The sequence below is a fragment of the Rhodamnia argentea genome, chromosome 8 (assembly GCF_020921035.1).
Source record: "Rhodamnia argentea isolate NSW1041297 chromosome 8, ASM2092103v1, whole genome shotgun sequence".
Classification (NCBI taxonomy): domain Eukaryota; kingdom Viridiplantae; phylum Streptophyta; class Magnoliopsida; order Myrtales; family Myrtaceae; genus Rhodamnia; species Rhodamnia argentea.
In genome coordinates this window covers 18,579,260-18,606,597 of record NC_063157.1, presented here as the reverse complement: position 1 = coordinate 18,606,597, position 27,338 = coordinate 18,579,260, and the positions used below count along the sequence as shown (strand labels likewise).

General features: G+C 40.9%; 4 protein-coding genes across 9 annotated transcripts; 1 reads left to right on the top strand and 3 right to left on the bottom strand.

Annotated features, from left to right (window-relative positions):
- Nucleotides 1-1,001: 1,001 nt before the first annotated feature.
- LOC115726634 (elongator complex protein 1-like) lies at nt 1,002-7,266 on the top strand. 3 transcript variants are annotated; one of them, XR_004013580.1, is made up of 6 exons: nt 1,002-1,275; nt 1,893-2,226; nt 2,578-5,623; nt 6,281-6,382; nt 6,471-6,861; nt 6,905-7,266. XR_004013580.1 is itself a non-coding variant. In XM_048284187.1 (6 exons), the coding sequence occupies exons 1-5, from the start codon at nt 1,117-1,119 to the stop codon at nt 6,784-6,786; spliced, it is 3,957 nt and encodes a 1,318-aa protein (XP_048140144.1). In that variant the 5' UTR covers nt 1,002-1,116; the 3' UTR covers nt 6,787-6,814; nt 6,944-7,266. The 3 variants fall into 3 exon arrangements, 2 of the variants coding, with proteins under 2 accessions (XP_048140144.1, XP_048140145.1); XM_048284187.1 differs by having other exon boundaries at nt 6,471-6,814; nt 6,944-7,266; XM_048284188.1 differs by lacking the exons at nt 1,002-1,275; nt 6,905-7,266 and having other exon boundaries at nt 2,114-2,222; nt 6,471-6,875.
- A 6,623-nt stretch (nt 7,267-13,889) lies between these two features.
- Nucleotides 13,890-16,783, bottom strand: LOC115726642 (pentatricopeptide repeat-containing protein At2g39620-like). The gene has a single exon (XM_030656607.2). The coding sequence runs from the start codon at nt 16,731-16,733 to the stop codon at nt 14,136-14,138; it is 2,598 nt and encodes an 865-aa protein (XP_030512467.2). The 5' UTR covers nt 16,734-16,783; the 3' UTR covers nt 13,890-14,135.
- Nucleotides 16,784-19,872: 3,089 nt separating this feature from the next.
- Nucleotides 19,873-22,047, bottom strand: LOC115729419 (actin-depolymerizing factor 2-like). Of its 4 annotated transcripts, XM_048283566.1 has the most exons (4): nt 21,885-22,041; nt 21,459-21,518; nt 20,377-20,642; nt 19,873-20,297 (listed from the first exon to the last, which is right to left on the bottom strand). In XM_048283566.1, the coding sequence occupies exons 1-4, from the start codon at nt 21,885-21,887 to the stop codon at nt 20,147-20,149; spliced, it is 480 nt and encodes a 159-aa protein (XP_048139523.1). In that variant the 5' UTR covers nt 21,888-22,041; the 3' UTR covers nt 19,873-20,146. The 4 variants fall into 4 exon arrangements, with proteins under 4 accessions (XP_048139523.1, XP_048139524.1, XP_048139525.1 ...); XM_048283567.1 differs by lacking the exon at nt 21,459-21,518 and having other exon boundaries at nt 21,885-22,047; XM_048283568.1 differs by lacking the exon at nt 21,885-22,041 and having other exon boundaries at nt 21,463-21,486.
- Nucleotides 22,048-22,990: 943 nt separating this feature from the next.
- LOC115729418 (actin-depolymerizing factor 2-like) lies at nt 22,991-25,438 on the bottom strand. The gene is made up of 3 exons (XM_030659998.2): nt 25,303-25,438; nt 23,488-23,753; nt 22,991-23,401 (listed from the first exon to the last, which is right to left on the bottom strand). The coding sequence occupies exons 1-3, from the start codon at nt 25,303-25,305 to the stop codon at nt 23,251-23,253; spliced, it is 420 nt and encodes a 139-aa protein (XP_030515858.1). The 5' UTR covers nt 25,306-25,438; the 3' UTR covers nt 22,991-23,250.
- Between the last annotated feature and the right edge of the window lie 1,900 nt (nt 25,439-27,338).

The following is a 27,338-nucleotide window of genomic DNA, read 5'->3' as shown; positions in this document are numbered from 1 at the left end:
TGTGGACTTCTTCCAACAATGGGAGGACTCATTGTCATCCCGAGCATATGGACATCATCAATTTCATCAAATTCGTCTACAAATTCGATTTGCTTAAGATAGCGATATATATATATATATATATATATATATATATATATATATAGAAAGATTAAGCAAAACAATCTCATTACAAAAATGTCCGAATAATTTGACGATGGAAAGTAATTATCTACAAATTTACATATTTACAAAGGATATGTATAATAATACGTGAAAAGACATAAATATTACGTGATTGGATAGAGATAGAGTTATTAGCCTATGAATTAACCCTTGAATTCCATATTTGTAATATAAGTAATTGGGGACATTTTGCAATTATCATGGCATATATATATTTAGGAGAATAGTATTCAATTTTAAGTGGTTATTCCTAGATAATAAGAATCCTACTTCCCTTTAGATAATTGACAGATGGATTAGAGTACGTTGTTGTTGTTATTAAAAAATTGGACTCCACTGTTGCCACCTTTTTAAAATAATATTAATATCATGAAAAATTCCAAACCGATGAACATATGATAAATTTACCTTTAATTAAATTTTCGATTAAAAAAAATCTCAAACCGGTAAATTTACGATAAAATTTATCCAAATTAATTTTTTCACCACTAAGAATCTTAAACTGATGTAAATGTGACAAATTTACTCTCCTTTAACTTTTTTTAAACTTAGCTAATACCACAAAAAAAATTCCAAACTAACATATACCTGTTACAAACGGAAGGTAAAAACCTCAAACTAGTACACATGTTAATTGTCACATGTCATGTGATTCAGCCATTTGACAGTAAAATTTAATAAAATTTAATATTTAATAAATTTATTATAGATGTATTAGTTTAGGTTTTTTTGGCGGTAAAAAAAAATTAACTTTAGTTAAGTTGGTCGTAAATGTATTTTTAATAGTTTATTTCTCTCATGAAAATAAAGAACTCCGCAAAACCCTATGAGCGCATTTTCCTGCAAAACCCCGTGAAAGCGGAAGCACCGAGTTTCAGCACTTCACCGGTGTGTCTCTTCTGTTTCACTCTCCGCTTCTTCTTCTTCTTCTTCATCGACCCGTTGCTTAACATGAAGAACCTGAAGCTGTACTCGGAAGTCACTTTGAATCTCGACCTCCAGTCCGAGGAAGAAGCGATCTTGTTCTCTGCCATCGACATCGAGCGCGACCGATTGTTCTTCGCTTCCTCGGGGAATCGCGTATACACCGCTCACCTCGCTTCTTTTCAGGTAACGTAGCTACTAAGTTTCATCGGTTAATGACAAGGAATTAGGCCGGCAAGAAGCGGGGGGCGGGAATTCTTCTGTGATCTTTTTGAGTTGGAATGTGACAATCACCGAGCTATGTGGGTCTCTGAGTCTGTCGAAACGAGGGATTTGGAGAGGGAGCTTGTTTTGTTGAAGACAGTGGACGCTTTTCTGTTTATTCTGACCTTGATCTCACTGTTATGACGTTATTTATGCATCTGTCTGGTTTCACTTCTTTTTGTTCAATTTAGTGAACTCCTTTTGGGGATCGTAAGTCTATGGCCTTTGAGATTATTGCACGGTCCAAAGGTAGAATTTTGATAATTTTAAAGTATTCTGCATCTGAATTCGAACTAGTTTCTCATCCTTGACTTTTTCTTCTATAAGGTTGTTAGCTTTGGAATCATAAGTTCTTCAGCCTCCATTTTTGATGTTTTCTAGTAAGGACTTGGTGTTTTCTGGGATAGTTTTCAATTCATGTGAAGGGAATTTGGGCAAACACAAAATGAGTACATTGAGCACAGAGAAATGAAGTTTACTCCTTCACATTTGTTTTCCCTCTTTTTTTTTCCCCCTCTAATCTAAAGTGCTTGTGCCAGAATGACGAAGCATGGACAAGTACTTCTCTACCGGCAGAAGTTGATATAATTGATTTGGAGCCAGGGGACCGCATTACTTCCTTTGATTATCTGATGGAGAAAGAAGCTCTGGTATTGGGTACATTGAATGGACTAATCATTCTACATAGTGTGGACGCAAGTACAACAGAAGTTGTGGGCAGAGTGGATGGTGGAGTCTCTTGCATTTCACCCAGTCCTGATGGAGATCAGCTTGGAATAATCACTGGTTTTGGGCAGCTACTAGTGATGACGCATGATTGGGATTTATTGCATGAAACTACGTTGGAGGATTCTCCTGAAGGGGCTGACGTACGTAAGGACCTTTATCCATTATCCGTGGTGCATTATTAAACTGTTCTGGGTATACTTTTGATATTGCTCTTGCGCAATTCCTTCTAGCAGTATCCTTATTTGTTCTTGGGAAAGCAAAAAATGCACCTGGTAATGGCTTAGTCCTAAACAGTTAATAACTGCTCTTGGACTGTGTGAGCAGATGCATTGCTACCTACCTACCTCCAAAAAAAAAAAAAAAAAAAGGAGGCGATAACTTTTCTTTTAATTTTATTCATTCTTCTTCTTACTTTGATGCGATAGAGTAAATGTTTTCTTTTATATATGTTGGACCTTGCTTGACTTGAGGCGATATCTTTCCCCCTGATTTCAGTTGAACATACCATTTCCTCTGGACAAATGCTTGAAAGTTCAATCTCTTGGCGAGGTGATGGGAAGTACTTTGCAACACTGAGCGAGTCATGCAATTCTCCTCCTTCTCATAAGAGGCTTAAGGTTTGGGAGCGAGACTCAGGGGCAGCACATGCTACTTCTGAAATGAAGGCCTTTATTGGAAGTGTCCTGGATTGGATGCCTAGTGGGGCTAAAATTGCTGCTGTTTATGACAGGAAGAAGGAAAATGAGTGTCCACTGTTGGTTTTGTTTGAAAGAAATGGGTTGGAGAGAAGCTCATTTAGTATTGATGATCGGATGGATGCGACAGTAGTGATGTTGAAGTGGAATTGCGATTCAGACCTCCTTGTCACCGTTGTCAGATCCGAAAACTATGACTCTGTTAGGATCTGGTACTGCAGCAATAATCATTGGTATTTAAAACAAGAAATTAGATACCCGAGCCAAGAAGGATTGAAGTTCATGTGGCATCCAACAAAACCGTTGCAGTTGATATGCTGGACTCTGAGTGGCAGGAGCACGACTTACAACTTGTGCTGGAATACAGCTGTCACGGAGAACTCGACAGCATTTGTTGTGGATGGATCTAGGATACGTGTAACCCCTCTTTCTATATCTCTTTTGCCACCTCCGATGTACTTATTCAGCATTAAATTTTCGTCCACTGTTCGGGATGTTGCTGTTCATTTCAAAAGTTCAAGAAACTTGTTAGCTGTTGGTTTGTCAAATGGTTGTTTGTGTATTCTAGAGCTTCTGCAAATTGATACTTGGGAAGAACTAGAGGGCAAGGAATACAGTGCTGAAGCTTGTTCATCTGAAACATTATTCAGATCCTTACTACATCTTATCTGGTTGGATTCACACACTCTCCTCAGCGTGTCTCATTATGGTGTCATAAATGGTAAGTACCATGGTCAAAATGGACTCTCTGGTTACCATCTGGAAGAAATAGAGCTTGTTTGTTCTGAAGATCATGTCCCAAGCTTAATGACATGTTCGGGTTGGCATGCAAAAGCTATTCATGGAATTCCTTTACAAAGACCAGTTATTTCCATTGCTTCAGATCCTGCTAAGCAGTCTTCGGCAGTCATTCAGTTTGATGGTGGAAATTTGTTCAAATACACATCGAAATCATGTATACAAGGAGGAGCTATGAAACGGTGTGATTTTAACTTTTTATCATCTTGCCTTTGGATGAGTCTTGTTCCTATTGGTGGCACTTCTTCAGAATCTTTGCCTTTTGGACTTGACGACATGGGAAGGCTACAAGTTAGCGGGAAGATTTTGTGCAATAACTGCAGTAGTTTCTCATTTTACTCAAATCGTGGGGACCAAGTGATCACACACTTGATTTTTGCTACCAAACAAGATCTGCTTTTTGTTGTTGATACTAGCGATATATTACATGGAGATGTGGAGTCAAAGTATGACAGTTTTATTCAGGTTGGTAACAAGAGACGGGATCGAGGAAACAGGAAATACATAAATATATGGGAGAGAGGAGCCAAGATTATCGGTGTCTTGCATGGAGATGAAGCTGCAGTTTTACTTCAGACAACTCGAGGAAATCTTGAGTGTATTTACCCTAGAAAGTTGGTTTTAGCTTCTATTGTCAATGCATTGGCTGAGCAGCGTTTTAAAGATGCACTGTATATGGTAAGGCGGCACAGAATAGACTTCAATGTTATCATTGACTACTGTGGCTGGCAAACATTTGTCCAACACGCTCCAGAATTTGTCAAGGAGGTCAATAATTTAAATCATTTAACCGAGTTCATTTGTGCCATAAAGAAAGAAAATGTTACAGAGAGGCTATACGAGAATTATATAGCTTTGCCTTACACAAACGAGACCAAAGATGAGGAGGCCAGAGAGCTGAAGGGCTTTGATCCCGATAACAAGGTCTCTTCAGTCCTCCTTGCAATAAGAACTGCTATTCAAGGACAACTAGCTGAAAGTCCTGCACGGGAGCTTTGCATATTGACCACTTTAGCACGAAGTGATCCTCCTGCTCTTGAGGAAGCTCTTGAGAGAATAAAAGTCATTCGTGAGATGGAATTGTCAGGTTTTGATGACCCACGAAGAATAAATTTTCCTTCAGCTGAAGAAGCTTTAAAGCATCTGCTCTGGTTATCAGATTCTGAGGCAGTTTTTGAAGCTGCTCTGGGACTTTATGATCTAAATCTTGCTGCTATGGTTGCGCTGAACTCCCAGAAAGATCCTAAGGAATTTCTTCCTTTCCTTCAAGAGCTGCAACGCATGCCTGATGTCATGATGCATTATACTATTGACCTTAAGTTGAAGAGGCATGAGAATGCTCTTAAGCACATTGCGTCGGCTGGAGATGCTCATTATGTTGATTTTATGAACCTTATAAAGAAAAATCCTCAACTTTTCCCTTTGGGACTGCTACTGACTACCGATCCTAACAAGAGGAATCAAGTGCTTGAGGCCTGGGGTGATCATCTCAATGATTTGAAATGTTTCGAGCACGCTGCAACTACTTATTTATGCTGCTCCAACTTAGAAAAAGCTTTGAAGGCTTACCGTTCCTCTGGTAGTTGGTCTGGTGTGCTTGCAGTTGCTGGTCTTTTGAAATTGGGGAAAGATGAGACTGTGCAACTGGCTCATGAGCTCTGTGAAGAACTCCAAGCCCTAGGGAAACCAGGTGAAGCTGCCAAAATCGCTTTGGAATATTGTGCAGATGTGAAATCTGGGGTGGGTTTATTAATTACTGCAAGGGAGTGGGAGGACGCTTTAAGGATCTCTTTTCTGCACAGGAGAGACGATTTAATCTCTGAAATCAGGAATGCATCTCTTGAATGTGGGGGCTCACTCATAAGTGAGTATGAAGAAGGCTTGGAAAAAGTTGGGAAGTATTTAACCCGGTACTTAGCTGTTCGGCAGAGAAGATTACTTCTTGCAGCGAAACTTCGGTCAGATGAACGATCAATGGCTGATCTTGACGATGATACCGCTTCCGAAGCTAGCAGTAACTTCAGTGGAATGAGTGCTTACACCAGAGGGTATGACCTTTACTATGTGTTGCTTTGGGATCCATCATGCTTTCATAACCTGTTCCAGACAGGCTAAAGTTTCTCTTAGATATTATGATCTTTTTCCACTTATATTATATTTTCAAAATGTCACTAGTACTTGCTTCTGCTTGCATTGGGGATGTACATTTTGAATATTGACTAGATATTGAATTCTATTCTGGGATCAGTCCTCATGGTGGCATACAGTGGCTTTCTTTTTGTTAATATATCTTGCGTATATATCCTGCTCTGACTCACCTTTTGCAATATCCTGCTTAGTGTGATATTATCTACAACGTTGATGGTTCCACTGCATAATGAACTTTTTTAAGCTGGTAGTCTTTACTTCCTGACATGCATGTTTTCTTCTCCCATATTAAAATGTGCATGGAGGGTCGGAAGGACACTTTTTGCTGTGTGCTTTTTCTTCCTGTTGTTCTGCATGGCTTGTCCATTTCCTAATGCGGGAATTTGAACTGACACTGGTGGCATGATATGCATTTTCATTATGTGAACCACACCAGTTTTTCCCATTCTCTGAGAGGGAACTCACAATTCATTCATTTAAGTTCCACATTTATCTGAATATTATGCTCTGGTCGCATGTGTTTCATTTTATTGAGCTCTTGATTTGCTCATGAGCAGGACAAGGACAGGCTCCGCTGCTTCCATCGTCAGCTCTACTGCTGGTAGCAAAGCAAGAGAATCAAGGCGACAGAGAAACAGAGGGAAGATTCGACCTGGAAGGTATTTCTGCTGCAAGTTTTCTCACCACTTTTGTCTTTATTGCTTCTTTTTAGTCATAATGGGTCTATATACGTGTTTCACATCTCAGCCCCGACGAGGAAATGGCCCTAGTAGAGCATCTGAAGGGCATGTCTTTAACCAATGGTGCTATGTGTGAGCTGCGATCTTTGCTAATTTGCCTAGTGATGCTAGGCAAGCAAGAAATTGCTAGGAAATTGCAACGCACTGGAGAAAACTTTCAATTGTCCCAAATAGCTGCAGTCAAACTAGCCGAAGATACAATGCCCACTGATGTCATGGATGAGAGAGAGCAAACTTTGGAGCGTTACTTCCATAAAGCAAGGGTTGAATTGCAAAATTCGGAGGCTTTCTCCTGGCGTTGCAAGGTCTTCGTCTCTCCTTGAAAGATGAGTTAGTCCTTGTTTAGAGCATGCTTACCTTGTATGACAATGGGAAAATTGTTTAAACAGGATAGTTAGGTTCATCCGGACAATGGGAAAATTGGTTAAAGAGGATAGTTAGGTTCATCCGGAAATGTGCACTACCAATTTTGTTCTTCTTTATGAATTTGGCGGTTTCCCACCACCATAGAAATCAGTTGTTTTCTAGGGGTAATGCGTTCTCGTCAGTAAAATAGCTGTGGAATGATGTGGATTTAGCCGTGCCCTGCGGAGAACAGTAAACTTCGAACATTGCTGGTAAGTCTTGGAAGCTTCAAAGCCTATCCAAAGATAGCTTAAGTTTTTAGCCACATGTTACGGGTTAGAATGTCTTAATCAAAAGCTTATAGATGTGTTATGTGTAGCTAGGATTTGAGTTTTGGTGTAAGAAATTCCACTGACTAAAACGATGTGCCGTACCTCTAATTAGTTCATCTTATTTTAGCCGTTTTAGTTTCTGTAAGGTAATCACCAAGACACTCCCGTCGTAAAATGACCATTCAGAAGCACTCTTACTCGAGGCAAAACTGTTAGTTTGCTTATATATTAGCTCTCACCGTAACAATTCCTACATAGCCTGTTCATAGGCAACCTTCTCTACCAGTTCCCGATTCATGTAATGGATGCAATGATTCGACAACAAGATTTGCTTTGCACACTGGCAAAAAGATACACGGAAAGGAGTATCCTGTAAGCGGCCTATGCCTTCGCCCCTCAAGTTCGCGCCATTCCAGCAGGCCATGAATGAGGTTGAATTTATTAACACTTTGACTTGGAGTAACTCATGAACATGATCGAGTATCTAATTGGTGAGCTCCTATCTATTAACAGACCTCTGATGAGTGAGCTTTTGATTTTTTCTTTGAACATAGGTGTTTAAGGAGAAGATAATCGTTATCATTAACCAAAGAGAGATTACAAAGTTATAAGCAAACCCTATAGACATAAAAGACTATTTTGCCCTCACTTGAATATTTCCTAACACTCCCCCTCAAGTTGGGATGTAAATATCAAATAGTCCCAACTTGTTACAAAGAAAACTCACTCGACTCCCCCTTAGTGATTTAGTAAAGATATCCGCTAATTGGTCCTCCGTCCTTGTATGTTGAAGAATGATCTCCCCTTTCCGAACTTTTTCCCGTACAAAGTGACAATCAACCTCAATGTGTTTGGTTCGCTCATGGAAGACAGGATTATTAGCAATGTGAATAGCTGATTGATTATCACAATGTAATACGGATGGATCCGATGTTGACAAACCAATTTCTGATAGCAACATCCTCAACCGGAGCAACTCACATGTCACATTTGCCATAGCTCTATATTCCGCTTCAGCACTTGATCGGGAAACTACATGTTGTTTCTTGCTTTTCCAGGCAACTAAATTACCTCCAAGGAACACACAATAACCCGATGTAGATCTTCTATCAGTAGGACATCCAGCCCAATCTGCATCAGAAAAACCCGTAGTGTTCGGATGTCCATAGTTCTTGAAAAGTAGTCCTTTACCCGGCGCTCCCTTCAAGTACTTGATAATCCGAAGCACGACATCCCAGTGAGTAGTACGAGGAGAACTCAAGAACCGACTAACCGCACTAACAGCAAAGGATATATCGGGTCTTGTGACAGTGAGATAGTTCAACTTTCCCACTAATCTCCGATACTTTCCCGGATCATGTAATAGTTCTCCATGTTGCGCGTCAAGTTTCACATTTGGTTCCATAGGACTATCTACCGGCTTTGCTCCAAGAAATCCAACTTCATCAAGAATATCAAGTACATATTTTCGTTGTGATAAATTGATACCTACATGTGAATAGGCAACTTCAATACCTAGAAAATATCGTAGGCGTCCCGGATCCTTAGTGCTGAATTACGTATGCGTAAGGCGCTTAAGCCGTTGAATACCATCCGAATCGCTACCAGAAATGATAATATCATCCACGTATACCACCAAAAGAATACAACCAGCCGAGGAGATGGAACTAAACACCGAATGATCTACTTGACATCGTTTCAATCCAAACTTGATAACAACATCACCGAATCTACCAAACCAAGCACGAGGAGATTGTTTGAGTCCATACAAGGCTTTATGTAAGCGACATACCAAATTCTCCCCCCGAGCAACGAATCCAGGTGGTTGCTCCATGTACACTTCCTCGGTCAAATCACCATGGAGAAAGGCATTTTTCACATCTAACCGATGAAGAAGCCAACCAAAACGAGCAGCCAGGGAAATAAAGACACGAACAGATGGAATTTTGGCAACAGGTGAAAAAGTGTCGTCATAGTCAACACCATATGTCCGAGTATATCCCTTTGCAACTAATCTAGCCTTCAAACGATCAAGAGTGCCATCAGGATGTACCTTAATGGTGAAAACCCAACGACAACCAACGGTTTGCTTACCCGCAGGTAGGGGAACGTGTTGCCGTGTATGGTTGTCAATGAGCGCTTTCATTTCGTCCTCCATGGCTTGTCGCCATCCAGGATGAGCAAGGGCTTCAACAACACTACTAGGCAAAGAAATAGAGGACAAGGACGAGACAAAGATAGAGAAACTCGGAGACAAACGATCATATGATAAGAAATTTGAAACTGGATGACGAGTACGAAGACAATAAGAAAGACTAGAAGAAGGAGAATAACGATCCACAGGACGGCCAACACAAGAACGTGTACCTTTTCGAGAAGCGATGGGCAAATCAGGATCAGAGGATGGTGCAGCAACTGATGAGGGAACAGATGAATCATGTGTTGGAGAAGTCTGTACCACTGGAGTGAGAGCTGTACCACGTCGGTGATAGGTGCGGTCAGCAAACCGAAATCCCGTGGACGGTTCCGAAGGAAGTGAGAATGGAGGGAGTGTCGGTAAGGCGCATCCGCCCCCTTTAGGAGTCACTGTAGATTCCATCCGGGGATTGTAATATGGCTGATCCTCAAAGAATGTTACATCCGCCGATACGAGAACACGACGACGATTAGGACTATAACATTTGTAGCCCTTCCGAGTTCGAGAGTATCCGAGAAAGATACATTTCTCCGCACGAGGATCTAGCTTATCAATACCTGGAGTAAGTTTATGCATAAAACAAACACAACCAAAGACACGTAGAGGTAATGGAAAGGGAGGACGATCTGGATGTAATATGGAAAATGGTGTCTCCCCCTGAAGAACGGAAGTTGGAAGTCGATTAATTAAGAAACAAGCAGTAAGAACCGCATGACCCCCTAAGGTTTTAGGTAGATACATGTGAAACAGGAGGCAACGTGCAACATAAAAAAGATGGCGATTTTTACGCTCGGCGACACCATTCTGTTGGGGCGTGTATGAACAAGAAGTCCGATGAATAATACCATGAGAATCAAGAAAATGTTGAAAACCGAAAGTGATGGCAAGATACTCTTTGGCATTATCCGAGCGCAAAATTTTAACAGAAGTATGATACTGATTCAGCACCTCAAAATAGAATAGGCGAAAGCGAAGAAAAATCTCAGCACGATCCTTTATTAAAAATAACCAAGTCATTCGGGAAAAATCATCCACGAATGTAACAAAGTACCTAAAACCAGAAATATCAGGAACACGACATGGACCCCAAACATCGGAGTGAACCAGTTCAAATGGACTCGACACACGACTTTGAATGCGAGAAGGAAAGGAAACCCTATGGTGTTTACCAAACCGACAAGCTTCACATTGAAAAGAATTCATAGACTTAGACCGAGACTCGGGAAATAAACGCCTAAGAGTGGTTGGAGGCGGATGACCAACACGGCAATGCATTCGGAACACATCGGAGGATGTGTTCATTACATCTGCAGCAGCTAGCACCTTCTTGTCAAAGTAGTACGGACCATTGGATTCATGTCCCCCACCAATCATCTGTCCGGTCCTCGGATCCCGAAAGACACAATGAGAAGAGAAAAAGGTTATGGAATGCTTTAGTTCTTTAGTCAAAGAACCGACGTAAATTAAATTATATGAGGATTTGAGATGAAGGACAGATGACAAAGAAAGAGATGGACTCAAACGTGCAATTCCAATGCCATTAACCCGAGATTGTGAACCATCGGCTAATGTAACGAAATTCGACATTCCAGGAGGTTTGAAACAAAGAGAAGACAACAATTTGGAATTACCAGTCATATGGTGAGTAGCTCTAGAGTCTATGACCCAAGAGTTAGAAGCTGCAGAAAATAAACAGGATGAACTACCTTTTGAGGTATGTGCCAAAGTAGCGATAGGTGCTGAAGGACTTGTCACCTGTTGGGACCGAACCAAGGCATCATACTCGGTACGTGTCAATGTAACAGAATCACCCGTATGCCGCATATTGGTAGAGTCCGGTGGAGTCCGTAAAAGAGAATCATCCGCCTCTGCATAGGCGATAAAGTTAGGCCGGAGCTCGGGATGAAGTGCATAACAATAAGCTTCTGTATGTCCAACCCTTTGACAATGAGTACAAAAACGGGAGCCACGACCACCCCCAAAGATAGTGGCACTACGAGCACCAGCACCTCCATCACGGCCTCCACGACCTCCACTCGGAGTAAAACCACGACCACGACCACGAAAACCACGACCGCGAGCTCCACGTACATTAGTGCCATGAGAAATCATAGCACTTGTCTCTACAAATGAGGTGATCTTTTCGGAGAGGGGTGGAACGAAGAGCTCGGGAGAAAGTCTCATCTACAAAGAGGAAGGGAGCTCGAGAGGTAATCTATGGGCGAAAGGAGAAATATTCAGTCCGAGGGTCTTGAGATATAGTATAACTCGAAGATCCTCTTGTCGTTTGACGAGAACAATTTGGATCGTTTGAAGCTGGAAGATAAGTGTCTAATTGCCTACAAAGTGTCGTGAAACGAGCATAATGCTCGATAAGGATTGGCTTCCACGTTGAAGATCAAACAGGGCTTCCCACGTGTCACACACTCGTGTCATGTCGTTCTCGCGGAATAAAGTAAAGCACATTTTTCCCGGGACTTCCTTAGCGGATTTGCACCGAATAAAGTGAGGACTAATTTTAGGATCCATACTATTCCACAATAGAGTACGGATCATTGCATCTCCCAAGCAAGCCAATCGTGCAAGTTACTCTCATCCGAAGGGACCATAGATTTAAGATAAACACTTTGTTTAGTGGCAAGTGAGGTAAACTTCAACTCGCTATAGACCAAGATGCATAATTAGTTCCATCTAACTTGACGGAGGTCATTTGCAATTGCGGCAAACCAAGAGAGGACCCCGACGCAGCCATTAGCAAACAAAGAATGTCAAGCTAATCAAATGTTTAACTCCGAGATCAGAATCAGCCACAAATAATTACTACATGCCACTCAATTCCATTCGTCTTCTCCAAAACGAAGCAAAAAATCAATCTTCAAATAAAACAATCAGCAGCCCTTCGAATAACCATATTCGGTGACACGTCGAATAATCACAAACAGCAACACCAATCGGACCAACTAAATGTTTGCAACGCGTTGAGAAAGAAACAACAAGAACCGGATCGATTAGAAGCTTCCATGAACTCCAGTCCATAAAACAAGCTGAACAACTCGGTAACAAAGGAGGAGCAAGTGCCTCAAGTCCAGATTCATGATCGTAGGAGACTCCAATGCTGCAACTCGACCGAAAAAGAAATCCGCGAGTAAAGGAGAGGCGTGAATGGGTTGGCACTCTGTTGGCGAGAGATGGGGAAGTCGCAAATGGATCCGTGACAAAGAAGAGGGGATTACGATGGGATTTGCAGTGGTGTGGGGGGTCGCGAGTCTCTCTGCAGTGGTGTGGAAGGGTTGCGAGTGGGTCCGCAGTGGTGTGGAAGGGTCGCAAGTGGGTCGCGAGTGGGCGCGAGTGGTTGTGAGTCTCTCCACGGTGGTGTGGGAGGGTCGCGAGTGGGTGAACAGGGCTATGGAGGGTCGCAAGTCTCTCTACCGATGATGAGAGAGTGCCGATGAATGAATCCGTGGTGGAGGAGGATGGCGATGGCAAGAGCGACGGTGGTTTTTCTGTGTCGTGATTACACCGACGGCAAGAGCGACGGTGGTTTTTCTAGCTCTGATACCATGTTTAAGGAGAAGATAATCGTTATCATTAACCAAAGAGAGATTACAAAGTTATAAGCAAACCCTATAGACATAAAAGACTACTTTGCCCTCACTTGAATATTTCCTAACAATAGGCTAGTGTGACACACATAAAAAAAACCCGTTAGATAAGCCCCCTTCTCTCTCAATCTCGCCCAGCAGCCCGCCGATCACTGTTCATTGTTGTAGGTGCTCCTCCGCCTCTGGCGTCTTTGTTGCAGCTTCTTCCTTGTCGCTCTGCTGCCACCTTCTTCGCCTCTATCTTGTCTTCCTTCCTGTTGGCAACCAACAGAAAGAAATTGGAATAATTTGCTCCATTTGCCTGGTTAAATGCATCTTGAGCTCATCTATAAGCTTTAATGCTTTTGGCATAATGTCCTTGCACCAGTCAATTAGCAGCCTTCGTCCATCTCTATCTTCACCGCCTCTCCTTCCTCGATGGCCTTTTTTCATTGTTCTACCGCCACATTCTGTTGTTTCATCAAATTGCATCATAACATCGTTGGTGAGACTGCTCCAGCTTGAGCACAGGAATATATGCATGCAGTGAGGAAAGGAGTATGCAAAGAACATGATGCCTTTCCTTTACATTCTCGGTGCAAATTACATATGATCCCAAAAAAATGACAATTCTGTGGGTCAACGGGATCTCCAGCCCTAGCGCCAAGCGTATTGTTGGCTTTGAAGACAAGAACGAGGAGATAATCTATAAAGGTCATAAGTTTCACTTCCTCCCCAAAACAAGATTATGCGGCTGACAGATTGGTGTTCTCGCTTCTCTAATCCAAAATTCTTGTAATGCTCGATTAATGTGTGGCTACAATCACCATTCGTTCTTCTCTTTAAGCATTATGCTACAGAATGTCAAATTGGCATTTTGCAGCTAAGTCGCCAGTAATTCCACACTAGCAGATGCCCTCCCCAAAGTGATGCAAATGGGTGGCATCTCCCACAATGATTTTGCAGCTTGTAATTGTTGCAATGTATTTGATAGCTGTATGGCAGTTTACACATATACGAAGATTCTTCACTATCTGGATAGTCCATCCAATTTCTGTATTTACGAAGGCAAAAGCAATGGCTAGTCTTCCACTATGACTGAACTGTTATTTATCCTCTTCCGCCACATTCTGCCAGACACAGCTCCTCTCAGGAATAAACCCCAAATTTTCCATTTTCTCGAGTAAATTGTCCCACAAAAGTTGCATTTTCTCGTATTAGGGCTGATTTGAGTCACCCATTAGAAATGTGTGAGTCCTGTTTTTCACTTCAAACCAGCTACAACCAGGGGTTTTCTTCATCCCAGTGTCTTTCAAATTTAACCTTCTCTTTCCTGCATCTGCCCACCTGCCAGATTGAGCATACATGTTTGATAAAACTACAGAGTGTGTTGGGTTCTCAGGCTCAATTTCAGTGAGATGCTTCAATGCAACTTCGCCCAACTCCACATTAGAATGCATCATGCTGGCTCCCAATAAGGCTCCCCAAACTCCAGCATCAGGTTCCATTGGCATTTTCTCAAGTAGACACAATGTTTCATCAAATAAGCCAGCTCGGCCTAGCAAATCTACCATGCATGCATAATGTTCCACATCTGGCTGAATCCTGCATTCTTCTTGCATGGTATGGAAAATTTTCTTTCCTTCTTCTATCAAACCTGCATGTCTGCAAGCAGACAAAACATTGACATAGGACACATAATCAACTTCAATGTGGTTTTTTTGCATCAGCAAGAAAAGTGCAACGGCATGGTCCCCTTGACCATGTACTGCATATCCTGCCAGCATAGAATTCCAGGAGACTGTGTCCTTGTTTTCCATCTCATCGAAACATCTCTTAGACAAATCAATCTTGCCACACTTAGCATACATGTCAACGAGACTATTGCCGACCGCGATATATGACAGAAATCCCATTTTGACGATACAACAATGATAACTCGTCCCTTCTCTCAGGGCTGCCAAGTATGCTGCTGCAGGAAGGATGCTCACACAAGTGACTAAATTTGGCTGATGGTTCTCCAATCTCATCTGACGAAATGCAGATAAAGCTTTATTAGCATCTCCATTCCGTGTGAATGCGATGATCATTATATTCCAAGATACCTTGTCCCTAATGAAATCCAGTCTGTTAAACAAGTACAATGCTGAGGGAAGATTGCTACACTTACAATACATGTCAATGAGTGCACAATTAACATGGCAATCAGAATCAAACCCATTCTTAATACTCAGAGCGTGAACAGAAGTTCCTTGCTTGAGATCATTCAAGAGGGCACAAGCTAGTATCAAACCCACCATAGTTCCAGCATCTGGGTGCAAACCAGAAAACTGCAGTTTCTGGTACATTTCAATTGCGCGGTCCACTTCACCATTCTGAGAATACCCATTTATCAAAGCATTCCACGTCACAACATCTTTATATTGCATGGTGTCAAATATATCGTGTGCATAACTAAACTGTCCACATTTAGCATACATGGTCAGTAGGGCTGTTCCCATTGAAAAGTCAGAACCAACATCAGCCTTGATGGCATAACAGTGTATGCTCTTGCCTGATCTCAGAGAAGATAGTTCAGCGCAGGCTGGGAGGATAGTGATCAGAGTTACATCATTTGGTTTAATGTTTTCGTTCTCCATATCTTTAAGTACAGATAATGCCTTTTCAGGATGACCAGATTGGACAAGAACGGCAATGAGTGCAGACCAAGCAACTAGATCCCTTTCTGGGAGCCCCTTAAGCAATTTTTCAGCTTTCTCCAATTCTCCACACTTTGCGTACATTGTTATAATTGGAGTAGCAACAAGAACATCCATGTCAATAGCTCGTTTTTGGGCAAACTGATGTATCTCCTTTCCCTTCTCTAAATCTCTAATCTCCCCTGCAGCTAATAGAGCACTTATGACAGAGACCTTATTCATCTGAAGATCCATCTCTTTCATGCTGTCATATAAACCCAGAACCTCAGTGAAACATCCATTATGAGCATAGCCCGCCATCATAGTACTCCATGAAACATCATCTCGAGTATGAATGAGGTCAAAAACTAGGTGAGCCGACTCTACATCCCCACACTTGGAATATGTGTCAATCAAAGCATTCGAAACTTCCAAGCCAAAATCCATCCTAATCCCGTAGGCATGCATACATCTGCACGAATCAACATCTGCCAATCTTGAAACAGCTGGAAACAAATTCAACAGGCTGACCGAATGGGGAACCACTCCTGTCCACTGCATTCTCTTAAAAAGTGCCAAAGCCTCAAGAGGATCCGAGCTACGTGATAGCCCGGCGATCATTGAGTTCCAGGCGACAACATCTCTCACAGGCAATTTATCAAATATCTCTCGTGCACTCTCCAGATCCCCTGCTTTACAATACATGTCTATCAGACCAGTGCATATGAACACATCCCTCTCCAGGCCTCTGCGACAAACTTCACGGCGGATCAAAGCACCCTCTTGCAAATCCTGAGCACCAGTACAAGCCTTCAAAACAAAAGTGAAAGTATACCCGTCTGGTTCCAAGCCTCTGTCCACCATGGAACGGTACATCTTCAGAGCCTCCTGGTGTCGGTTCGATCTCGAATAAGCTCTTATCATGGAGTTCCACGATACAGTGGTCGGAGTCGGGGCGGAATCGAGGACGGAGCGAGCAAGGTCGCATCTTTGAAGCGAAGAGTAGGAGTTTATGAGGTGGGTAGTCGCGGAGGCGTCTGGACCGAGGCCCGCGATGATCAGGCGCGCGTGGACTTTGAGGAGGGAGCTCAGGTTCTTGCATGAAGACAGCAGACGAAGGAAGGTGTTCTTGCGCATGTACGGGAGTTTCTTGATCAGTTGGCAGGAACATGGAGAGAACGCAAGTTCAGTGCGTACTGCTATTGCTACGTTCACGAAGACAAAACCAAAGCTGATCTACCAAAGGACTGTAAATACAAACCTAAATCATTTCAATGTACAAGTAATGGGTGACGTCAATGCTGGAATAAAAAACCAGATCCTTATTCAAACGTATGACGGGCACTTTAGCACTAATATCCGAGATAGAACCAAAAGAAATCGAAGAAGCTCTAGCCGACAAAAAATGGATAGAAGTATTGCAAGAGGGAGCTGCATTGGTACAAAGTAAATAATCCGTTTGTTGGAATCAAATGGGTTGAAAACAATCTTGATGACAAAGGTAAAATCATAAGAAACAAAGTCAAATTAGTAGAGAAATTGCGCCTAGAAAACAAAGGAGGAATTTTAAAAATAAGGTAGTAGAATAAGTTGATATATTATTGCCATGTGAGTGCCACATCGAAATCGTTTCTTTACGTCGTTCAAGTAAAGGTAGTCACATAAAATCATTAGCAAAGTTCATTAACAAACTTTTACCATGGTTTGGCGACGATGGGGATGGTGGCTATGGCGACGATAAGGACAACAATGGCGAGAGCAGCAATGAGGACGAAAGACGAAGGACAAAAGAAAAAAAAAGGAAAAAACAATCTTGAGGGAAGGTAAATGTGAGATGCGAGTTTAGATGTTATAAAAAATAAGTTTGGAAAAAATGTGTCACATAGAGAACACAAGTTAGTTTAAGGTAAATGTATCACACGAGTATAATTTTGTGTTAAATATGTCCTTCGGACATAAGTTTTGAAATCGTTAGTGTCACAAAAAAAAATTTATAATGTGTCACACTGAACATAATTTAAGATTTTTGGTGACTTTTACCTTATTAAATGAGTCTTGTGGAAATCCTCAAGACTCGACCTGGTTGAAGTATAGTATTTTAGACCCACTTTCATCTGGCCCTTTAAGTGTTTAACAATCCATATATGACATGGACTTTAAAAAAAAAAAGAACAAAAAAAAAAGGCTCGTTACACATTTTGATACCTCTAGTAGTATCATCTAAACAAGTTGGTGTAGAAATTGCCTAACTCAGTTCTATTATTTTAATTTTCTTTTCTATTTAATCAAGTTGGTCCTTCCATTAAGATAGAATTTGTTGATGTGGACATATGTCACTGTGAAGTCACTCTCAAGTCACCGTCAACGATGACATTTACAAATGAGAGAGAGAGAGAGAGAGAGAGAGCGAGAGAGAGAGAGAGAGAGCATTTTTCATGTTGATCAGTTGACATCTTCATTTGATTTAATTTTTTTTGTCATTTCGAGAGAGAATGGGTGTCACGTATTATTCGTAGAATTAGGCATGTTGATATTAGCTGATGGGAGACATTAAAAATGAAACACAAGAAAAATCATTGGCTTTACAGAGTATTTATAAAAAAACATTTCAAGCTTGCATCTCATATGGTAGCAATGCTTATGAGCCAGAATCTCCCAACAACCTTGTCCCCACATTGGTTGAATAATGGAAATTGACCTCTACGGAATACCGAGGCTTTTGCAAAAGTAAGGAAGTGCTTCTTGCATGAGAGGGGAAAATAGAGAGACAAGAAGTGTCGCACTCTCCTAAGCATTTCTGCCATCGAGAACAAAGATGTAGAATAATTTCTCTTTCCTGAGTGAGGTACACAGCCTCTAGGCTTGTCGGGCCAACCGGGGCTTCTGTGTATGTGGCTGAGTTGGGTACAGAAGAGGACCATGGGGAAGAAAGAACAAGAAAAAGAAAAATAGAACAGACACATCTCAGCCATCCAGTGTTCAATAACTGAGATGCACTCTCTTTTCAAGGCCGAAATGTAAAGTATTCCCACGTTAAATTCAAGCCATCCAACCAATTGAAAAAGAAAGATATTACAAGGAATGCGAATGCTAGAAATGTGAATCTATTAATGAATTTCTTGTTAATGGAATTAAAGGAGGCACTAAGTAGGACCACTAAAAATATTAGCAGCACCATGAGCTCAAGTAAAGCAAAACGCGTGCGTTTCGCTAGATAACACTACAAGCAGCGGTTTTGTTATACACACGGGAGTAACTCGGAAATTTAAAGAGAAGTGTCAAGTGTATAGAGTATAAGATCGCTGGACATCTAAAGACAATGACTGCTCTATACTTGGAAGATCATGTGCTATGTCATATGCTGGAGCTCCTCTGAATCAAAATTTCTCTCATGGAAGTACCCTAAAGAGTCGCTTGTAAGCGTGGGATTCGGAACCAGAAGATCCAGAAAACTTCCTGTCACTTCGCAAAAGTTCATACCCATGGAAACAAAGCAAATTGGGACAATTGCACCTGCTACTAGAACTACAAGAACAAAGTGCTTTCCTCCCAAATTGGGAAGCACTGGCAGCTGGTATATTCCCCATAAACATGCGATGGTGTGCCAATTCTAAAGCATGAATATTAAGGCTAACTCCAATGACATCCCAGAGTAATGAAATGGTCCAACTCAAACTCCAGAGGACGCTAAAATGCTACAGGCTTCGTCCACATGCAAAATCAAGGGACAGATTAGCGGTGAATTATTACCGTTCATCCAACCACAGCGACGGTGTGCCCATAAACATGCGATGGTGTGCCCATTCTAAAGCAAAATTGGGAAGCACTGGCAGCTGGTATATTCCCCATAAACATGCGATGGTGCACCCATTCTAAAGCATGAACATTAAAGCTAACTCCAATGACATCCCAGAGTAATAAAATGGTTCAACTCAAACTCCCGAGGGTGCTAAAATGCTACAGGCTTCGTCCACATGCAAAATCAAGGGACAGATTAGCAGTGAATTATTACCATTCATCCAACGACAGCGACGGTGTGCCCATAAACATGTGATGGTGTGCCCATTCTAAAGCATGAACATTAAGGCTAACTCCATTGACATCCCAGAGTAATGAAATGGTTCAACTCAAACTCCTGAGGGCGCTAAAATGCTACAGGCTTCGTCCACATGCAAAATCAAGGGACAGATTAGCAGTGAACTATTACTGTTCATCCAACTACATGAATATGCTCTTTGCTTTGTCAGGTAAACTAGCCATAACCAGGGGATAAAAGAGAAACAATTGGCAAGCAAGTGGAGTCTATACACGCCACAAACCTCATAAAAATTGTACGTGTTGCAATCCCAAACAAAAAATGTCATCATTACAATCGCATATGAGGATCTGGAGCATCATCCAATGCTTAAGATTAAGATTTCTTTGATAAATATCACATGACAAGCCAATAGATTAAGTAACTGCAAGTCCTAGGTCCCGGAAGATGTAAATATGACATGTATAGGACGCAAATGGTGTTAAGAACCTGCATTGCACATAAAAATTTAAATTTAAGTGGAGCGGCTCCTAATAACATCAAGGCCCATCTCTGTTGGATCAGTAGCCTGCAACTCAACCTGGATACCATCCAACTCTCTCTTGAACCTGTCTTTGGAGCTTGCATAAATCATCTTGTTTCTTACTTTAGAAGTGTCAGGGGACCTTCAAACAAAATAACAATGAGTTAAGAAATGAAAAACAGGAGCAAAAATTATTTATGGGTCCAGTTACCAACTGTTACCAGGCAATGAATATAATCCTGCTCTTTTGACAATTCTCTTCAGTCACATAATCAAAGTCATACACAGCATATCTACACTCATCCGCAGGAAGGCTGGCACTGAAATCTTCATAGCTATCAGTAGGTTCTCCAAGTTTCTCAACAATTACTTGCTTTTGCTTCTCCTCAATTTTAAACACTATGAAACGGTAGGTCCTCTTTGCCTTCAAATCTAAGAACCTCAACTTGCAATCGTCATGCACTGCCATACCTGAAGCTGCATTTGCCTAGAAGAACATAGTTGCCACAAGCAAAACATCATGAACAGAGGTGTGACAACATTATGTATGATTGTCATGTGACAGACATACTTGACAATGCATTCCTATATCTGTATGCTCATTCTTAATTACAATAATGACTTCCGAGCTGCTCCCCCATGCTGAATATTTGGTGGCGACTCATCGTTGATTAGTATAAAAATCAAGGATCAAATACCAAATGCTCCAACAAAAGATGCATCCAAGCCGGTTTGCAGGTTAAAAGCACATCAAGGAATGCCCAACTAAAAGATATGTGCACCTAGGAAAACAAAAAGCAGCCAGCTATAAACCAAGAAGGAAAGCAAGAAATGATCAAGCCAGCCCACAAAAAAGCAACCTTGCATTTTGTCTGAAACGAATGCAGAGAAGTCTGCTGCTCAAAGCCATGGCGCTTGTGCATACTGAAAGCACACGAGATAGTCAAAGACAAGAATCGGCCAAAATCTGAGTCTTTAGTATACGGTCCAAGCATGCGTAAATTCTGATAACCTCAGTTGGTTCAGAAAGAAGCATTTGCCCAAAAAAAAATAGCTGATTGGGCATCAAAAGGGCTCCATTGGTTTTCTATTGTTTTCTCTTTTTCCTATACAGTCAACCAACTTTTCAAGCGATTTCTGTTTTGCCAGAATTCTACATATGATGTCAAAGATTTGCACTATGGTATATCTTTTAAAGGTGATCTTACTAACCAAAGCTTTCACTTTTCATATCCTTTGGTCTTGCCATGAATTACAATTTTCAGCATTTTCAAACTAGAATACCAAAGAAGATAGTCTATACTAACTGATCTTTCTGAGGTCTCCTTCTCCAAGGTTGCCCCTGCCGTGGGCACTGAAAAACCTGTTCAAACTCATCTTATCCATCAGTGAACACACGACCATCCATGGGGAGCGCGTATAAATCAAACAGCTAGGAAGCATTTAGACAAAAACCAAACAGCTAGAAACCGACGTGATGAGAGATCGGACGCCTCAAATCGAAGGGGCAAAAGGCCGTCAAATCAGTACATACCAAGATCAATCGTCCCAATTTTACCAACTCAAACTCGAATCCATTCGTAAAAAAAAATCTTAATCAACAGCGTTACTCAAGAGGATAGCAGAAAACATGAAAAGTGCCACCGGAGAATCAGAAAACTCGGAGCAAAACGACGGAGACGATGACTAAGATGGCGAGTCCCATTAGGCGGAGGTACAAACGACTCACCATTTTGCGTCCGAGAAGAACAGCGCAGAGACAACCAGAAGTGAGAGGAAGACGGTGGAGGAAATCTAGGGCTTTGGAGGAGAGAGAGAGAGAGGGGGATGGGATGATAGAGTGCAGAGTTTTTCGAGTAGACCTCTTTGCCCTCACAGTTGACCGGTCTCCATTGACAAAGGCAGGTGACTGGTCAAAAACGGGTTTCTTTTAATGTTGAAGTGGTCTTCTCATCTTGAGGAGAATAATGTATTGACCCCCTCCCATGTACTCATTTTGACCGTTACTTTATACCCAGTTATCTTAATTTATAACATCATTTAGATAATGTATTGACCAAAAAAAAAAAAAAAGAGACCACATGCTTGGTTATTCATAAATAGTTTAAAAATGTCATCAAAATTTTAGGAGAATAAATTTGAAAAAAATTGCACATTTCCAAAATGAGCTCTTGATAGCGTCCAAATTTGGCATTTCTTGTACGTGCAGACGTGCACTCACGAAGAGAGAGAGATAATCACGTGTCGATGGACGTTCTTGTGATCGTTTTCTCTTTTAGAACTTGGTAATGTAGGTTGAAATTGGGTCTAATGTGATGTCTAAACTCCTTCAGACCCAAATCTCGTGGGCTCCTTATCAAACCCGTTCTAACAAAGGACTGCACGAAGCCATCAAATTTGCCACAAACCAGGTCCTGAGTCCAACCAAAACCTAAGATTTGAGGCAAATATTGGACAGCCCAAAAGGAAAATGCGAGAGAGAGAGAGAGAGAGAGAGAGAGAGAGAGAGAGGATCTCAAAGGGACAATAAAGGTAAGACAACGACCGAGACAAATGTCGTCCACCACAAAAGCAACAAATCCTTACCTCCCATAAGGGGAATAGTGGCATGCATTAGCACAGAGAAGCTGACTGTTTGCCGAAGGAAAACATACGGAAGCTCGAATATAGAGAATCCCGAGAATACTATGAAGTAACACAGTAGCTCCAGTCAACCCCAGAAAGTCATCCTGTGATTGCCACAGGTTCAAGCTAAGGTTAAGCATGAACATCCATAACAGAAACACAAACTCATGAGGCCATGCTATGATTGCATCCCCTTGGGAAGAAAGACAATTGGCAAACACTGGAGTCCACACACTCCATAAACCACAACATACAACGCTGAATGTCACAATCCCGAAAACAGCAACCATTACAACATATTAATGATCCTGCGCATTAACTAGCGCTTACGATGGAAGACTTCTTTGACAAGCCAATACGTAAAATAACTGCTAGTCCTATGTCCCAAGTGTCCCGAGGGATGTCAATATGGCACATATGGACACCGAAATGGTATATGAAGAGCCTGGGTTGCATATGAAACTTTATATTCAAGTGGAGCGGCTTCTGATAACATCTATGCCCATTTCAGTTGGATCAGTCGCCTGCAACTCAACCTGGATACCATCCAACTCCCTCTTGAATCTGTCTTTAGAACTTGCATAAATCATCTTGTTTCTCACTTTGGAAGTATCAGGAGACCTGCACATAAAGTAGGAATGAGTTAAAGAAAACTAAAAAACAAAGAAAAGAAATGAAGTTTGACAAGTGCAATCGCCAGCCATTACCAGGCAATGAAAATAATCCTGCTCTTTGGAACATTCTCTTGAGTCATGAAATCAAAGTCATACACAGCATATCTGCACTCATCAGCAGGAAGGCTTGCAGTAAAATCTTCATAACTATCTGCAGGTTCTCCAAGTTTTTCAACGATCACTTGCTTTTGCTTCTCTTCAATCTTATACACTATGAAACGGTATGTCCTTTTCGCCTTCAACTCTAAGAACTTCAACTTGCAATCATCATGCACTGCCATACCAGAAGCTGCGTTTGCCTAAAAGCATATAGTTGCCAGAGATAAGACAGCAAATCGAGCAATAGTAACCAAATTATGAAACCAAAACATACAATAACACAATTGAGCTACTTTTGAATGACTCTCATATGATAGATCTTATTGACAATGGATATTTTCTCCTCCTCCATTTTTAACACGAGGAAAGGAAGATCAATACCTCTCTATTGCACCTTTTTAAGATGTGTCAACTTCCCACTCTGCTAACAACAGCTCCCTCAACTCAAATATTTAACGGCAACATGTGATAGTGTTTAGATTGCAAGAATGTCGCATGATCGAATAAAAAGGATCAAATACCAAATGCTACATTAACAGTTGCACACATCATCCACTTCAAAAACGAAAGTTCCGTACAATGAATGATAGACCAAAAGAAGAGCGTGTGCTAACAAATTTACAGCAGCCACTTATAAGAACCAGAAAAAAAGAATCATCCTGTACCGGGAAAGATTGGATGGCATTTTATCCAAAAAAAAGGCAAAAATTGAACTACTCAAAGCCACGGCACTGTATGACCAAAAAAAAAAAAGCCATGGCACTTGTTGGGTCATATCAAAAGCACACGCGATAGTTAAAGACCAGATCAGTTGCAAGCATTAGCAAGTGCAGATAAATTGAGTGTGGATCAAGAAGATATATTAGCCTTTTAAGGGGGTTAAGCAGGCTTTTGAAATAGCTCCATTGTTTTTCCATTGTTCATTTTCCCATGCAGATGGACCAACTTTTCCAGACTCACTATTGCCAAGTTTCAGTTTCTTAGACGCGACGATATACCGTGTTAATGTTATGGCACGATCTCAAAGATAATCTTAAACCCCAACCAAGCTTCACCGTCTATCATTCGATTCCAACGTTATGCTATTGCTTTACTTCTTAGTTTTTTTTGAAACATCTTTTCAATTAATTACCAGAGGAACTACTACGGTTCCCCCCCTTACCAAAAAAAAAACTACTACGGTTCCCCAAAGTGATCAGTCCTAGGCATTCAAAAGTTGGCAAAACTTTTCATCACTTAACTATCTTTCGAAGAAATCTTTTGCTCTGATGGGCTTTCTTAGGGTTCTTTCATTTGAGATTCTGAATTCAGATCATGCTTCCAAAGACCCCAAAGTGAAAAGGTTCACTAAACGCCATAAAGCAAACCGACCAGAGGACAGAGTCCCGGATGTTCCGCATGTAAACGACACATCATCAAACAGCTCGGGAGCATTCGCAGAACGACAGATCAAACAAGAAACCCCAGCAACCCAGCAACACGATGGGAATATCAGCAGCATCGTACGGGCACCGACCAAGATCGATCGCCTCAATCCACCAAATCGAACTCAGATCGGACCCAGAAAAACCCCGATCATAAACAAAATCTACAACGACATCGCGTGAAAATCGGAGAAACCAGTATCCAGCGACCGCGCACCTCAATTCGGAAAAGAACCCGCAAAAAAAAAAAAAAACACGAAAAGAAGAAAAACGAAAAGAAATCGGAGGCAGTGACCCGAAGCAGCAGGAGCACGGAGACTCTTACCATGTCGCCGAGGAAATCGAGCACCGAGGAGGAGTGACAGGAAGAACGAGAGGAAATCTAGGGATCGGAAGAGAGAGAGAGAGAGAGAGAGAGAGAGAGGTGGATCGCAGAAGGAATTTCTTTTTATTTTCATTTTTTATGGTATTACTGTGACCTTATATGATTGCACATTCCGGTGGCTAAGTTGAAAAGACGTCTTTGCCCTTAGCGGACCGGTCACGTTTGACGAGCATCAGTTGGGCCGGTCTCTCTTGTCCTTGCGGTCGCGGCTGGGCTGGCCTTTGCCCAGCCAGTTCAGTGCGATTCATTTGTTTTAAGGCCTAATTTCCTGAAATAACCCATCAATTTTAAGCTCAATCTCAATTTTACTTCGAATGTCTCTCGAAAATTATCGTCAAATTTCACTCCAGCATTAAATTTGTTTCGTATCCAAACATCGACATAGGTTTCTTCAAAATTATCCACATTAGGAGGTTGATATTCTTCGGATAAATTATCAAAAAAATCCTAAATATATTACAATTGTACCAATTCAGTCTTAAACATTTTGCATTTTATGCCGATTCTGTCCATAACTTTAGCTAGCCAGCATTGAAGTGGATTTTTTTAAATAATGTTATAAATTTTTATTTATTTATTTATCTTTTTTTTCTTCTCTTGCTTCCTCCAGTCTGCGCCGGATTGGCAACCGACCAGAGGTGAGGGCTCTGAACCTCACCTCTAGTTGGTGATCGGTTGGTGAAAAAAGGAGAAAGGAAAAAATGAATAAGAAAGGAAAAAAGAAAACTAAATAAAATATTTGAAATAAGTATTACTAATGTCACGTTAGTGTCATCCGACCAAAGTGACTTGGATGGATGAATTGACATACATGTAAAAGGTTTATGATTGAATTTGAAAAAAAAAAGATTTAGGACGGAATTGACACAATTACAATAGATTTATAACTGTTTTAGCAATTTTTCCAATATGGTTTCATACGAAAGTAAGAGTATTGATTAAGACGCCGGTTTTGGCAATGAATCCTTAATCGGCCCCGATGTGAATACTTTTGAAGAAGCTAGTGGAGATTTTTGGAGGCGGGGTAGATTTGTGATTAATAATAAAAGTTTGTGCATTTTTCAAACAAAAAGAATTGGATTTCTTGATTTCAAAATGTATCGAAACCTTGAATTGTAAAAAAAGTGGGATGTCTGTATTTCCAAGATTGGATTTCATATTCGAATAACCCTCATAATCAAAGGAAAGTAAGTTTTTCAGCCATGGGCCTAGCAAAAGAAAAATTGGGATGGTATCCTATAGGATCCCCCTTCAAAATCGGACGTGAAAGTTTACTTTTTTTTGGCTCAAGTTGTTACGCCAAATTAAAAAGGGGTTTTCACTTTCGAATTCTCGAAAAAATTTCAAAAATCAACTCCTTACTCAAGTTAGCAGTGAAGACCAAGCAACATTTCATTGATTCATTATTATTTTTGTTTTATTTCAATATTTGAATTCTTTATTGAAGTATAAATTACTACATAAGTGAAATGTGAAATTTTTTAGTAGTCTACTTCCCTTTGAACAGTAATCCTCGTGGAGTGTATATACCTTATTTGTCTATTTTCATCTTCCCTAGTAGATTATCTTGAGTTGTACATACATTACCTTAGGTTAAACTAAAAAACAACGATTTTGAAAACGAGTCGATGATCCTCCATGGATTCGCCCATATAAGTTGCGGCTAAAGTTGCAAAAATAAGAGCTTGCACATCATTTGTAAATAATCCAAGGAATACGTAAGATATAAGAACCACTAAAGGTACTAAATGGACAAAAACAACTACTAAAGTTTGGGGTAGAATTAAGATTGGACGAGAAATTGAGGATTGCTTTAGTGAATTAAGCCATTGCGAAATATGTTTTGAGTTTGTCATTTTCAATAGAAAATAAAAGCAATTACACATTTTCTAACTCCACGTTGCTTTTTTTTTTTTTTTTTTACTTTTGTTAAGAGTAACCTTTTCACTGTCCCCAAAGAAATACAAAATATTAAA

Coding starts and splice junctions, on each gene's coding strand:
- LOC115726634 (XM_048284187.1), top strand. CDS start 1,117: ATGAAGAACCTGAAGCTGTACTCGGAAGTCACTTTGAATCTCGACCTC. Junction 1,276..1,892: donor CTCACCTCGCTTCTTTTCAG/GTAACGTAGCTA, acceptor TGCTTGTGCCAG/AATGACGAAGCATGGACAAG. Junction 5,624..6,280: donor ATGAGTGCTTACACCAGAGG/GTATGACCTTTA, acceptor GCTCATGAGCAG/GACAAGGACAGGCTCCGCTG.
- LOC115726642 (XM_030656607.2), bottom strand. CDS start 16,733: ATGCGCAAGAACACCTTCCTTCGTCTGCTGTCTTCATGCAAGAACCTG.
- LOC115729419 (XM_048283566.1), bottom strand. Junction 20,643..21,458: donor GACCTCAGAAAGATCAGTTA/GTATAGACTATC, acceptor ATGTTCTTCTAG/GCAAATGCAGCTTCAGGTAT. Junction 20,298..20,376: donor AGGATTATATTCATTGCCTG/GTAACAGTTGGT, acceptor TTTTGTTTGAAG/GTCCCCTGACACTTCTAAAG.
- LOC115729418 (XM_030659998.2), bottom strand. Junction 23,402..23,487: donor AGGATTATTTTCATTGCCTG/GTAATGGCTGGC, acceptor CTTTATGTGCAG/GTCTCCTGATACTTCCAAAG.